The 15,052-nt window shown below is 43.9% G+C and overlaps 1 protein-coding gene across 2 annotated transcripts in view; it reads right to left on the bottom strand.

Moving 5' to 3' along the window:
• CRACR2A (calcium release activated channel regulator 2A) overlaps nt 1-15,052 on the bottom strand; it is a 108,149-nt gene that overhangs the window by 75,412 nt on the left and 17,685 nt on the right. Inside the window, exons 2-3 of one of the 2 annotated variants that reach the window (XM_006265403.4) lie at nt 12,594-12,833; nt 5,817-5,928 (exon numbers count right to left, since the gene is read on the bottom strand). In XM_006265403.4, coding sequence (XP_006265465.1) covers nt 5,817-5,928; nt 12,594-12,755 — 274 coding nt within the window. In that variant the 5' untranslated portion in view covers nt 12,756-12,833. Of the gene's footprint in view, nt 1-5,816; nt 5,948-12,593; nt 12,834-15,052 lie in introns of those variants that run through there. The other variant, XM_019482177.2, reaches the window with a different exon arrangement.

Here is a 15,052-nt window from a genome sequence, read left to right as displayed (position 1 = left end):
CTATCAAACCATCCTAGACAAGTGTCTGTTTAACTTCCTCTTAAAAACTTCCAAAATACTGCTGTCTGACCTTCCTAACACTCTGAAGGAGCTGAAATTTTAATTAAGTTGGGGCTTACTCTCCGATTCTCAGTGAAGAACATCATGCTCAAATTTGGTTAAACTTTGCTGTCATCAGATTAGCAGATATACAACTTCGGCACACTATGCAAATCACCACGGACATGCTGCAGTCAATGCTTGTGTCGTTACTGGTACTATGCCACATCTTTCCACCTAGCATCTGATGTCAGAATACAGGCAGCCAACTGATCACCATGGTAGAGCAAATGCCACACTTGCCACAGTTCAAGGACACTCGGATCTGTTCAACTACTGTTTGTTTAGGGTGGCCAACCTGTGGCATGGGCAGCCTCTGTGCACGGCATGAGGCAGACTGGCTAAGGAACAGGCAGCATACTGGCAGAAAAGGTAGGGAGCAGAAAGCAAAGCAGCATATCAGACGGGAAGCACAGGGCAGGAAGCAGAAAGCAAAGTAGCTGATTGGGCAGGGAAAGGGAATCAGTGTAGCAATCAGGAAGGGTTTGGGCTTAAAAAAGGTTGGCCCCTACTGGTCTAGCAGAAGTCCTAACTGGATAGCACTGCACATTCTCCAGCCAGCTAAGAACATCAGCAGCTCATTGTGACCAAGTAAGAGGAAGTCTCTACTTCAGTGAGAAACTTCTTTCCTATGGCGTCAGAAAGCAACTTCCAGCACTATGAGCCACTGCCTGGTATTATCGCTCAATGTGCAGATTCCATCTACCCAGTCCGGGCATTTGTAAAGATTGCAGCTTTCAATTAAGTGATGTGCTGTTTGTTGGACACAACGTTCATGCAGAGGGCTGTCCAAGATATTCATCTTGTGAAGCGTTGTTTTGAAGCGTCCTTGAGAAACTGCCACATCAGCACCTGGCTGACTAAATGCCTACCTGACTGGGGGCTCTCAATTTACCCTTGGAATCAACCAGATTAACAGGTTCAGGTGTGGCTTGATCTACCCTGCCAAGACCAGTGATGTTTAGGGGGTTGGGGAAAACTCCTGTCTCTGATGCCTCTGGGGAGGAAACTACTCTCATGCTGGATAGCTTACTGCTTTGTCACGGATTCCCTAGAGATCTGTAGCAGAACACTGCTGACTCAGAAGCCACTGCCTCATTTAGCTTTTGTGTTTTAAATATGACTTGCTTGTTTGCTGACAAGCTTGTATGCTTTTCCTCTGCTTTTTATGGTATATAGGCCACTCCCTATGCTCTATAATCATGGGTGTATACACATCTATGATGCACATGGGTCTCATGTTACTGTGGCTCATGGGAAATTGTTCGCTAAGGTACAGAAGGAGATTAGGACAAGAACTGAGGTGGGTGAGGAACTGACAAAGGAGAAGAGAACTCAAGTAGTGGTAAAGGGGGAAATATTAAGCTGCAGGGGAGATTAGCTGTGGAGCTTAGCTGTGGAGCTTCTCAAGAATCAGTCATTTATACCAGGGGCTGTCAACCAGGGGTATGCATACCCCCAGGGGTACTTGGAAAGGGGCCAGAGGGATACACTCCTTAAAAGAGGTTGAAAACCTCTGATTTACACTATTGATCTTGGCAGTCAAAGCAAGAGCATGCTCATGAAATTTCCTGGTGACACAAATATGGGAGGCACCATCACTACAGAAGAGGATGGGGATGCTATGCATGAAGCACAGGATGAATTTGAGGACTAGAGTAATAAATATAAATGGAATGAAATTTTACTGTACAAAAGATCACGTGGAACTTCTGCTACAAACCAAAACCAAGAGCTGCAAAAGACTGAGGAGGAAAAATGTTTTATCACAAAATTAACACATGCCACCAGTGTTTTGTAACCTTGGGGGAAGAGGGACGGGAAGTGAAATGTGACCCTAAGATGCGAATCAGAAGAGGTTTTCAGTAGGGCTTGGGAAATGTGGAGACTGGACTTGATGGCCCAGGAGGCCCCTTCCAGTCCTATGTTCCTAAGTACTAGTGCATTCTGCAAGGTGCTAGCAAGACCTCATCTGAAATGCTGTGCACCATTGCACTCACTCATGGTCAATTAGGATGAACTCAGAATGGAGCAGGTGCAAAGAATGGCTTTGAGGATGGTCAGAGGAATGGAAGATAAGAGAGCTTTGCCTGTTTAGACTAGCAAAATGAAGCCTCACAGAATATGTCTGCTTCTTTATAAAACACAATAGGAATAAAACACCAGGTAGGGAGAAGAGCTTAAATTGTAGGACAATGGTGGCAACAAAAACAAACAATTTGAACTGACCACGAATAAATTCAGGCTGGTAAACAAAAGGGTTTCTAGCTAATTATCAGAGAGCAGTAGGGGGAGAAATGGGGATAAAAAAAAATAACTACTTCTAAGTCAGACCTTGATTGTTTGATGAAAGATAATATGCAATTTGGTTCCTTGCAATAGCAGATGACTGGACTCAATTATTCAGTTACCCTTAGTGTCCTGTGTTTCTGTAGAAACCTGTATAGGGCTGGGGTGCTCAACCTCTGCCCTGTGGGCCAGACTTGGCCTGCCGCACCATGCTATTTGGCCCACTGGGCTCCCCAGAAGTCTAGACATTTGGCAGCCAGGGAGCAGTGGCACCATCCCCCTGCTGCTAAACTTCCAGACTCATGGGGAGATCAAGCCCTGTACACTGGATCAGTCACAATCCTAGCATATAGGGTCAGGCACAGGCAATGCTGGGCCCCAGAGCCTGATCCCAGCACATGGCGGGCAATGCCAGCCCCCTGGGGCCCAATCCCAGTCGAAAGGTGTGATACCAGACCCCCAGAGTCCAATCCCAGCCTGCGGGGGTGACAGTGCCCAGCCCTTTGGGGCCCAATCCTGGAGTGCAGGGCAGGGAGGAGGTGGTGCCAGTGCCAGGTCCTAAGGCTGGATTCTGATGCACAGGACTCCATTCAGTATGTGGACTGACCCTGGACCATTCATCCAGCCTGCAGAGCCAAAAGGCTGAGTACCACCAGTCCAGATCATGAAACATACAACACTGCTGCTCTGACTTGGTCCTCCTCACCTTCTTGTTCTCTATATTCTCTCCATCCACCTTCCCTACTCCTGACTCCATGTCTTTTTCCATATCATCCTTTATCCTTCTTTGCCTGGATCAACCAATTTCTTTTTCATCTTCAAGACCCCAGTCCTAAATGATCCAGATCATCATTTTTTCCGCTAGGAGCCTGAGCAAGCCCCACAGATATTCTGAAAATATGTTTCTCTCCCCCCACAGAATTTCAGCATCAACCTTTATAAGTAGAACTGGCCAGGAAAAAAAAGGCTGGGAAGGCTAGGGATGGGAGGGCAAGTTTTCCCATGGAAAATATTGTTTTTTTCCCTGTAGAAATTTAGAATTAAAAAATTAAACCATTTTGATCTAGAGAAGTTGCCCGAATTCCTCAAGAGCTTCCTAACTTAGGTGCCTCACCTGTCCCTGGTCAAATTAACCTTCCAGGGATGCACCACAGCCCCATCCCACTTGGACAAAGAAGGCAATAGGTCATGGGAGTGTTTTACCAGGGTACAGCCTGATAAATGTTATCTAGCCTAGAGCAGGGGCAAGCAACTATATTGGCTGGAGGGCTGCTTAACGAGCTTTGGTGAACTGTCGAGGGCCACATGGGCAGCCCCACCCCCTGACAGTTGCCCCATCCCCTAGTCACCACATTGGGACTAGAAGTCCCACCCCCTAACCCTTGCCACTGGAAGTCCCTCTCCTTGGCCCCTGGAAATACTCCTTTTGGGAGGAGAGGGTTACCATCTTGGAAACAGAAAAAAAAAAAGAAAAAAAAATCAAATCATGCACTAAACGTCAAACACCTACTACATTTTAATTTTATTACAAAAATATTTCCCATGATTTGTGTTTGTGTACTGTATACAGGGGGAATTGCATAATAACTAAAAAATAAAGTCTTACTCTTGTATACGGTCTCTGGGGGTGTGGGGGAGGGCATAGGGTATGTTGGGGGGTATGTATATTTGGGGGGGCTGTGGAGGCAAGGGGTGGGTGTGTGAGGTTTGTGGGGTGTGAGGGAGGGTGGGGGGGTGTGGGGACCCACCACACAATGCGCAATCCCCTCTGCCAGCAGCAGCAGCAGGCTAGGGCGCTCAGGATGCTTGTGTCCCGTGCAGGTGCTGGCGCCCAGTAATGCTTGGCTCCAGCCAGTGCTGCACATGGGGTCAAGGAGCAGCTTTCCCAGGCCACCTCTATCACAGGGGCTCCATGAGGCATGTGTGCAGCTTGTGTGGCACCAAGGGAATCCCCGCACTGGAGCCAGCTGCCTTCCCTGCTCCCTGCTGCATAGGTCCCAAGGCTGTGTGGGGAAGTAGGGGCCAGGGCTCCCCTCCACTTCCAGCAGAGTCCCAGGACCTGTGTAGCAGGGGGCGGAGAAGGCAGCCGGTTCTAGCACGGGGCTTCCCCTAGTGCCACTTGAGTATGGGACCTGAATGCATGCTGTGCGGAGCCCCTGCAATAGAGGCGGGCAAGGCAGGCTGCGCTCCTCAACCGCAAGCGCAGCACTAGCCAAAGCTGTGTACTAGTGGGAGCCAGTGCCTGCGCAGGGCACAAGCACTGGTGCTGTTGGCAGAGGGGGCTCTGCATCCTGTTGGGGAATGTGTGGGGGGTCACCATATCCCCCCATTCTCTCTCACACCCACACCCTGCCCAACCAAGCTCTGCAGTCCTGCTGGCCCCCAGGGTGCAGGCTCCACGTTGCCGACAGCCCCAGCCCCACACTCCCTGCTCCCATCCAGCTGCAGCTCCCCACTTCAACCCCGCCACTTCCCTATCCACTGCCCAGAGCAAACAGGATGCCAGAGAAGCCAAGCAGGTTCCCCTGTGGTGGCTGCAGCAGCAGCAGCCCCTCCCAGAAGCTGCTGTTGGCTGGACCCGGCCCTTCCGCCCATGAAGGTGGAAGTAAGGTACAAGAGGATATATTGTGGGGTGTGTGTATATATGCAAGTGCCTTGTTCCCACCCTCATAGGCGGAAGGGCTGGGCAGGATACAGTTTGTTGGTGGGTGTCCACAGGCCAGATGAAAAAGTGCACCGTGGGCCAGATTTGGCCCATGGGCTGTATTTTGCCTGCCCCAGGCCTACAGAATTGGGACAATCTGTGGAATCCAGCCCATGGCATCCAGGAAGCACCCTAGCTGGATTTCCAACTTCAAGTAATAAAAAAGGTTTTATGAAAAATCTAAATTTTTCCACAGATATTGTTTGTGAAAACAATTAATTAAAAACTGATTTTCTGTGAAAAAGACTTCTGATAGAAAGTTTTTGATCAAGTGTACTTCAAAAGCATTCTCTATTAAGTTCTTTTTTTTGGTAGCTTTTATGGTGAAACCTATTTTGGGTACCTGCTCAGAAGTCTGACAGAATGCAATTGTTTAATAGAGGACATATTTTAATACAGACAGATCAGAACTATGGTCAGGGTATGCTGATATTGTAGTCACAGAAGTACCTTCTCTGCAGAGTAAAACAGGCCTGCACCAAGCTTAGTGCTGCTGCAGCTATACTTCTTTCAGTAGCCAAGTCAGCTATCTTTTACATGACGCTTGGCATGCTTTGGGTCAGTCTCAAGACCCAATATATATATTGATATTTGGCCATGCCTCAGAACTAAGCTAGAAGGTCCTCAGACTATGAACATTGTCTCCTTATCTCTGTGAAGTACCAAGCATTACAGCTTTACAAAGCACATAGAGCTTTACAAGGATCTGCATTCCAAAACTCACTGAATCCTGTAGTGAACTCCTCCGGGGTAAGTGAACCATTGCCATCAGCATCCAGGGTATCAAAAACTTTCTCCAGCTCTTCTAGACTAAGAGGCAACTCCCCATGAAGTCTCTGAAATGAGAAACCATGCCTCAGGTACAGCATGCATTACAAAAAAAGTGTTAGAGAAGAATCTGGAGAACAAGAACCCCAATAATTCAGAACACTAGGTCAATACCTGGAGAAGTTTCTCACATAAAATGTTTCAGTTTTTCCAGATTATCTTTCTTCTTAGCATTTTCTTTTAAGTATGAAAAACATAGTTTCATTAATAGATTATTCTTCTCTGAGGGGCTTTTATGTATCAATTGCAGATTACTTTAAACTTAGAAGGGGGAAACTACCCCCACAGCAAACTAATTTTGATGAGGTAAACCAAATCTTTAGAAAAATATGATTGCTATTGGTTCCCTTTACATCTCCCAGCCTAAACTCCTCTGCCTTCTCTATGCCGACTCGGCACAGTTGTTGACATCCTTACATGAAACAGTTCAAGTCTCACATTAAACCAACATGAATTATAACTCTAAAAGTTATCATGAGGATTGATCCCTGTAACAGGGAACCTTAGCCCTGTCACTAGGAGGCAGGGCGGCCCCTTTAAGACCAAAGTCTTTAGAAACACCAAGTACCAGAAGGGCAGGGGCTAAAAGCCCAACCACACAGGCCAGTCAGCTGACCGGAAGGAGATAGGGCTCTGGGCACATATAAGTCCCAGGGCTGAGGCTGGCAGAAGTCAGTCCTCTGACAGCAGCCAAGAGCGAAGGAGCTCAAGCAGACAAGTTCCGTGCAGATGTCTGGTTGCCTGTTTTGCTGCCTGTATGGAATATTAGGCCTCTAGGAACCCTGAAGGTATTTAGGGCTGAGAAGGCATCATTGCTAAGGGGGAAGTTTAGGGGTTTTTTGAGAGAATGTTAGAACTGGATTGTTGTGTTATGTTATAGCCCAGGGGCTCGGGTTTTTTGTTGTATTTTACTCTGGTGGACTGTGATGGGGCTAACTGGGGAAGAAGAAGCCTCATAGGGGCACATCGCGGTGTATACCCCAGCGCCAGAGAGGGCACGGAGATAGGGCTACAGAGAGCCCAGCACCAGGGAGGGTGCAGAGATATGACTGTAGAGAGCTCTACGCCAGAGAAGGCACAGAGGCAGGGCTGCAGAGAGCCCAACGTTAGAAAGGGACAAGAGGCTGTGCAAGGCCAAATAAGAATGAAAGGTGATATTCTTTACATACTATCTGCAAGGCATGGGCCACTATGTAGGGAAGGTTTGGAGTGGTGGATAGTGATCCCTGGTGTTGGGGTAGTAAATGGGCAGCCTCCTGCTTGATTTCATAGATTTCATAGACATTAGGGCTGGAAGGGACCTCGGAAGATCATTGAGTCCAGCCCCCTGCCCAAAGGCAGGAAGTCAGCTGGGATCCCGAGTAACATCATAATTATTTTTTCCATCAAGGCATGGCAGGAAAGAAAAGTGGGTGATTAGCCCAGAAACAGAGGGTCGGGCCAACATCGGACAGGTCTGGGAATGGCTCCCTGCTACAGTGCCATTATTAAAACTGGCCAACATTCACAACTTCCATTTCATGGGATATTATTAAATTACTTTTTTCATCCTTTCATCATTTGAAACAGTTGAATTTTCAAAGCATTCTGGAAAAATCTTGAAAATGTCAAAATTAAACAAGTCAGTGTTGACATTTCTAATTTTTTTATTTAATTATTATTGCTCTTTATGGTCTATCATTTGGGGGTTTTTTTTAAATTTGTTTGCATTTCATTTTATTTTATATCATCTGATTTGATCCTTTTTAACTTTATATGCAGAGTCTCCCAACGCCTAACTATCTGGTTGGTCTAATCAAAGATATCACATCTACCCAAATAACCTTGCCTGCCTTGTATGTTGTTTGAATCTAATGATATATTTTTCAATGTTATTATTTTATCTTATTTCTAAATGTATTAACACAGCAGTTGCTACTTTAATTTGTAAAGTGAAATATCTTGTTTTCTTCTTCAATTTGTCTCCCACAGGACAAGATCAAGCTGTTTCATTACTAGAGCCATGTCACTAACTGATTTTTCAGTTTAGCCAACAAACTGAAAAGAACACCAGCAGCAATGAAAGTAATAACAACAAAAACAACATTAATAATAACAACAATCCTGAAATATGTTTTCCCATTTTTCTCAATGAAATGAAAAACAAACAAAAAAATTGCCTGATGAAAGGGTCTGTTCATCCTAATAAACCAGATCATATCAGAACTGTCTAAGCATTTCAGTTTGGGGCAGTTATAAGAATAACACCAAAGGCTACAATTCACAAGACTGCAAGGGGAGGAAGCAGCAGTTCTTTTTATGCAACAGATTAGTGGTCAGAACACTCAACAAGGAAGCGGGAGACTCAGGCTCAAAACGTTCCCATGCCTGAGGGGGAATCTGAACTCATATCAGCAACAAAAGGAAGTGGCCTCCCTAATCACTAGGTCACAGGTTACCTGTAGGGAGGAGGGTGCATGAATCTCAGTCTTTCCTGTTGATGTTCCACTTCATATTAAATGCCTAAATACACAGTGTCTCATGTAGATTCGGCGACTGACTACACAATCATTACCTGCAGATTCATGTAGTACTCATATAAACAAGTACTAAATGACTGCGTAGTAACCAGCGTTACTGTGCAGCAGCATCGCTGAATGGCTTTTAGGTGACGCTGACTGTGTAGTAGCTCATTACTACTGTGCAGTCAGCATTGTGTGTAGATGTGCCCATTAAATACTTAAATGCCTGTACGCTAGAACAGGCACAAGCACCCTCCCTACTAACATACAGTCTCATTCTCTGTCTGGCTCAATAAATATTTATGGATTTCACCTATGGAGAAACAGTGTAAATAGGGGAGACTATGAGTTACCTCAGTATATCCTAAAGCATGGTGTTTAAGGTGCTCTTCTGGAAAAGGGGTTCAAACCCCCTTGGTCACAGACAGGATGCAAATACTAGGCCTACTATGCACTGCTGGCAATTAAAAAGCAAGTAAGCATTTTGCTTGGTGTTTCCACCCTGGAATCATTAAGAGTATGCCATGTAAAAGCTAGCTTGGAGCATGTGTATAGTGATCAGTGGAGACTAGATCACCTAGTCAGGGTCTTCAGCAGGTCTTGTAGTCTACAGCATAACACTGGTGCTCCTGTGGCCACACCATTACTTTCTGTGGCCACACCATTACTTGTACCTGAGCCAGCTCATATAAAGCTAGCTCAGGTAAGTCTGTATGACTCACAGTCATACCTTTGAAGGGAGGGGACATGCACTGTCAGAGACAAATACCAATGGAACCTCACCAAACCATTTTTACAGGATCACCTGACAGATTAGAACTTGCCTCTTAAGTAAATACACGCACAAAAACAAAAGCCTGAATCTCTCCCTAACTGTTCAAATGACTTTCTGTTCCTCATATAAAAAGACTCCACAGAAATGCAGAACAATGTCCTTAATAGAAGAAAATAAGGACAGCTGTCCAGACATTAGCAGAGAGAAAGGTGAATCCATTGTATTCACAAGGGCTTCCCTGGCTGCAAACACATTGGCTAGAACAGTGGTTCCCAACATTTTTTGTACCAGGACCCATATGTTAACATCGATAGCCAGTCCCAACCCAGTGCCCCTCACTCGCGACCCACTGACCCCCCCCAAACCCCAGGCCCCAGCCCCTCGCTCCCCACTGTGCGGGGGCAAGGGGTGGGTGTGTGGGACAGGGGAGAGCCCAAGCAGCCTCTATAAGCCCCTGGCAGGCTGGAACTGTGCCAGCCTGCAAGTGAAAAGCCACGGTTTTCCTAAGGTTTTTCTCCTCTAAAGGAGAATCTATTTTTAAAGTTTGTTAATCCAGTTTTGTTTGTGACCCTCTCATATATTCTTGTGACCCACTTTTGGGTTGCAACCCATGGTTTGAGAAATGCTAGGCTAGAATACTCACTGTGAGCTGTAAAGGGAGGAGAGATTGAGCCAGCAAAGTAAAAATGGCCATAAGCAATAGCAGCAGCACAGAGACAGAACTACCTGGGCCCAGACATCTCTGGAGTGGAACACCAGATTTCAGAGGAAGGAAATTGCCTGCAATTGCTTGTTTCCACTGTGCTTAGGAAATCCTTGTTCACATTGTGGGCAAATACATCAGAACAAGCCCCAGAAACATGCTTGACTCATGAGCAGTGTCTCACTTACACACAACACTGCAAGGCGCCCAATTTTGGCTAACTGCTCAAAACAAGGGAGAAAATATCATCATTCTGTCAAATACCAAATACCAATAGCTACCATGGGAGTGAACCTGGGTAAGTTAATCAAGTGAATTCCTTTCTACTTAGTTTCAGAAAAATAGAAGTGCTACTCTCTGAGCATCAGAGGTCTTTCACTTAATATGGCTAAGTGCATTGAGCAACAGATTTAAGTCTAGGGAGAGGTTTTGAGCCCAGTTATGGCTTAGTATGTAGTAGCATCACTGAAATCAAAGAAAAAAAGTTTTGGGAATTGCTGAGTATACAAACATGATCAGAAACTGACCCGCAGGTTTGGACATATGGTAAAAATCTGCGTTCCGTTGACTTTAATGAGATCTTAATTAATGACAGCAAAGTTCCCCTAGTCTGAATCTATAAATGATCAGCAGACTACACCTACTCTGTACATTTGGATGGGATGTTCAGAAACTACCTTTGACTTCAGGCCAGGCTCGCTGAAGGGTCTCAGTTAATACTGTTGCTGGAACTGCTACTTTAGTTTCCTAGGCCTTGTATATTTTTAATGCTTAACATTTCATTTCAGATAGAATACAAAATCAAAGGGAAAGAGACTAATCCCTCCTTGTTTTTACACCTGTGTAACTACACTGTTATGGGTAGAATTGCTCTCAATTTGCTCACCTGTTAAGAGAGGGGAGCATCAACCCAGTATTTGCAAAAGGGTTGTTTTTGAAATGTAATCTTCAATCATCTTAGCTGGAAACAAAAGGGAACATAAAGCAACACCATTTCAAGTGGTCTCAGGTTATTGAATCCCAAAACCTTTTCTTTCTTATTTTTAACATTGGACATTTACTCGCAGAGAAAGCTCAAACTGCTAAACCACCCTGAAACAGTAGCTCACATTGTGAAATCAAAGAAAAATATTGCATTCTTCTCTTTGCAATTCAAACAGGGTTTGCATCACCCCTTTCCAAAGCTTACAAGCTCAGGGGTCTGCTTTCCCTTTCAGAGAAAAACACAGAATTGAATGGAAATAAATCTCTCTTAAAATGTCCATGCAGATAACAACTAGTAAAACTCAAAAACAAGAAAAGCCTCATGTGTATTACAGATTCAGTTATATTTACTTCTTATACTACAGTAAAATAGGATGATGATAGAAGAAACTGCCTAAGGGTCCAATCCCACAAAGTTCTATTATGAGCTCAATTTCTCCAGTAGGAGAGCATACAGAGGGTAATCAGAACTACAGCTCTGCTCTAACATTTCCACTAGCTGTAAGTAAAACAGGTAGGTAAAAAATCCATAAGGACACTGGCCTGCAACAAAAAAACTGCAGTTAGTAATAAGTCAAGTATGTTAGCATCAAATTTTGTTTTTTATATAATATGTATTGTTTTAATTGTATTTTTGTTATTGTTTTCATATTTTCCCTGTGTAGAAGATGCATTTTTCCCATGAAAATGTATGCCTAAAATTAAAGTGCATCTTGTATTACAAATATTATTGAATCACTGTAATAAAATTGGACCAAAATTCAAATCAAATTTATATTAAAAACCTCTCTTTCCATAACTTTATGTTCCTTTTTTGGGAAGTGTGTTTTATACATAGGCAAGTCCTGTGCGTTGGAAAGCATGGCAAATTAAACATCTTTGAGCTTGAAGATTTGAAGTGTTCCTAAAATTTTGTTTAAGCCATTTTAGCTCTTAAAATTTGGAGATGAACTGATACTTTCATTTTTTGTCATCTATTAACACTGAAGTAAAAACTGATTAATACACCCAAGCAATACCCTGCATGTCAGATGTGAGCTACTGAAGAAATCCACTGCATAGGATGCTAGTTTCCATAAAATTATGGATTGAACATCCATCTTAATAAGTAACTCTACAATATGGGCCTGATCCTGTTCTCAGTGAAGTACAACACACTTTTGCCACATACTTTAAAAAGATCAGAGTCAAGTCCCTTAAATTTAAAAATACTTCAACAAAACATTTGCTTAACACTAGAATCCATGGCCATAAACAACATAATGTTATTTGTTTGTACTAAGTAGGGTACAATGGTGATGGAAAAGCAAAAACAATAGTTTGGGGTTAGGTGACTTGTTAAAAAAAACAAGTGTATGAGAAAAATAGATGAACAAAATATATTCTTGATTCTAGGGTATAGTATAAGTAATTCCAGTGAAGGAGATGGAGATGTCCCATTTTAAGTCAAAAGTGTCTCAGTTCCCTTGAATTTTTTAAACAGTATATTTTCTTTCTGTTTCTATTTTAATTGCTGGTTTGTATAGGGGAAAAGTACAAAAATTCATCCCTTAGTTCCACAACATTATTATTATTCTTTTTACATTACATATCTTATTCTTTAGCTTATCTTTTCTTAAGTTTTTAAGTTACCAGATCTCACCTTATTAACTCTTTTAGGAGCCTAGGAATTTTGCATTGCATCATTTTACTCAGCCAGCTTTGCTTTACCTGCATGTCATGACGAGTGATGAAGCCTTTGCCCTCCACATCACAAGTCTGAAAGAACTCATGTGCTTTCTCCAACATATCTAGTTGTCCTGGGTCTTGGCCTCCTGTACCACTCCAGGCCACACCGCCTGGTGACTGAGGACCGGCACAGCCACCCTCCATTCTGTCCCTTGCAGGTCTGGTCACAGAAGTATTTTAGGATGCCGCCATCCCATTCACTCTCAAATTCTGATCCAAAACCTGTACATCGAAGGTAAGAAAAAAGAGTACATCACAGGCTCTCAACGATGCTTTCTGTCATCTCTTAGCAACCACCTCTTTAATTAGCCAGTGAAGCATAGGAGAAGAAAAAAGCTTTTTGAAAATGCATGATCTATTCCTTTAATAGACTGGACTAGATAACACTGCAAATAGGATTCCGAATGAGGAAAGGAAAGTCTAAGACTAAAAAGACTCTCACAGAAAAATTAGCTAATTTAATAAGAAATGTAGACAATTAATTGACATGAACAAGAAGGCATGAAAAGTATGGGCAAATAAAAAAGGAAGAATAAATTATAGTCACTACAAGTAGTCACTTGGTATTTTTGCTGCCTTTTATTATTTAATGCCAAGACTGTAGTTTGTGTGTAGTCATTTAAGCTTTTTGGAATATGGTGTATTCATAGAAAAGGTCAGAAAAAGCTGATGGAGTCAGTGAATACTTTGTTCAAATAAGATGCATGGAACCGAAAAGGAGCAAGAAAAGGGTATTTATGGAATTTTGAATTTTTCTAATTCACTATAAGAATAAGAACTAGAGTATCCATTTTCTTTGTATGTTGAGTTGATATTTTTGGATATGGAAAAAGGAAAACCTTTTTGACAGCCTCTGGGAAAGCATATATTTTGTAACACATAGCAAGTATTCATTTTCAAAGGTTTGGAGGCAGAATAAATATGATAAAACCACGTAAGTGTTCCCATACAAACAGTATCCTCTGTATCAAGACCATACTCTACACGAAGCATCTGTGCAAAAAGAAGACTTGCAGAAAGCTACATTTAGAAAACAACTATGCCAAACCATAGCAGGCTCACACCTGCTTGATTTCCTTTAAGTAAACAGGGTTGTTTTTTTTCAGAAATGCAAAATAAAAAGAGAATAGGGCCCAATTCTGAGCTCACATTGATTGATATAAACCAGGAGCGACTCACCTAAAGCCAAAAGAGTTACTGGAACCTCAAGAACAGCAGTAGCATAGGGAGTAGCATAGCACAGGTCACTAAAATAAGAATGCAGCAGTGGCCTCTACTTGGGATCAATGGGGAAATCTAAGGAAGACCTGTGGCTTATGTATCCCATGGATGTCTGTCCCTTAAATGAAACAGGCTAGAGAGAGTGTACAGCATTTCTCCTCATTGCATTGTTCAGTAATCACTCAAAGCCACGCAACCTAGAGGGCTGCTTCATTTGGTTTCCCAGTTCTGACTGGTCACTATGCAGAACATGAGCCTTTGTATGACTGTGACACTGCGTCCACTACTCCGCCCCCTCACTGGGGCTCTTGGCCTTATGTCCCTTGAGTCTCAGGTCTGATGACATGCCTGGACCCCTTGCCTGTCCCCTCTACTGGGTAATCCACCAGGTTGTGGGGGCTGAGGCTATATGGTGCCCCATCCTTGCCTTTCACTAGGGAGGCACTGGTGTAGCATTTCCTGGGGCCACAAGCAGCTCCACCACACCATCCTACCCCTTCAGGGTATAGTTTTAGGTCATTCCCCAGGATCTGGAACCTCCTCCATCCCCATAGATCCTACCCAGAGCCGCCAGGTGTTCTGGGAGGGGGAGCAGCGCCAGCCAGCACGTGTTATCCCTCCCGCTCCCTGTAGCAACTGCCCAGGAGGGCCTGGGTTTATACTGAGACTGCTCAGTCCCATCCTCCAATCCAGAAGCCCTCTTGTGGTCATGTGACTGCCTCATTAAGCTGCACCACGCCTGCCAGCTGCTCCACAGCCTGTTCAAGCCTCTTAAAGTGGCAGGCACCAAAGGTGCCCTGCCACAATGACACAACAGTAACCTTCAGCCAACTTGTGCGAGAGTGGCTTGAAAGTACAGTTCTTCACAGCAGTTAATGTTGCAGGGGTGTTCTACTTCGTGCCAGTTCTGTTTCTGACTACTCATCTTAACCATGAAGGGCCATGCTTCACCAGGTACTTAAGTTGCAAACAAATCCCTGGCAGGATTTTCAAAAATGGCTTGCAGACTTGCAAGCAATGCTAACATTGAGTGGCACCCCATAGCACCCTTGAAAGGATCTCAGGGCACCCTGGTTGAGAATCACTGTTCTAGGGAAACAAAGGTCACAGAATTTTCAGATGATGTAGTCTGTCTGACAAGACAGAATTTGGGGAGATCTTTGCAATGGGACTTCAAGTGGCCAAGAAACAAAACTGTAGGGGAATATGGTGTAAAGGAC

This window comes from Alligator mississippiensis, chromosome 4 (genome assembly GCF_030867095.1).
Source record: "Alligator mississippiensis isolate rAllMis1 chromosome 4, rAllMis1, whole genome shotgun sequence".
NCBI lineage: Eukaryota > Metazoa > Chordata > Crocodylia > Alligatoridae > Alligator > Alligator mississippiensis.
Note: the sequence above shows the minus strand (reverse complement) of the source record. Positions and strands in the feature narration are given on the sequence as shown.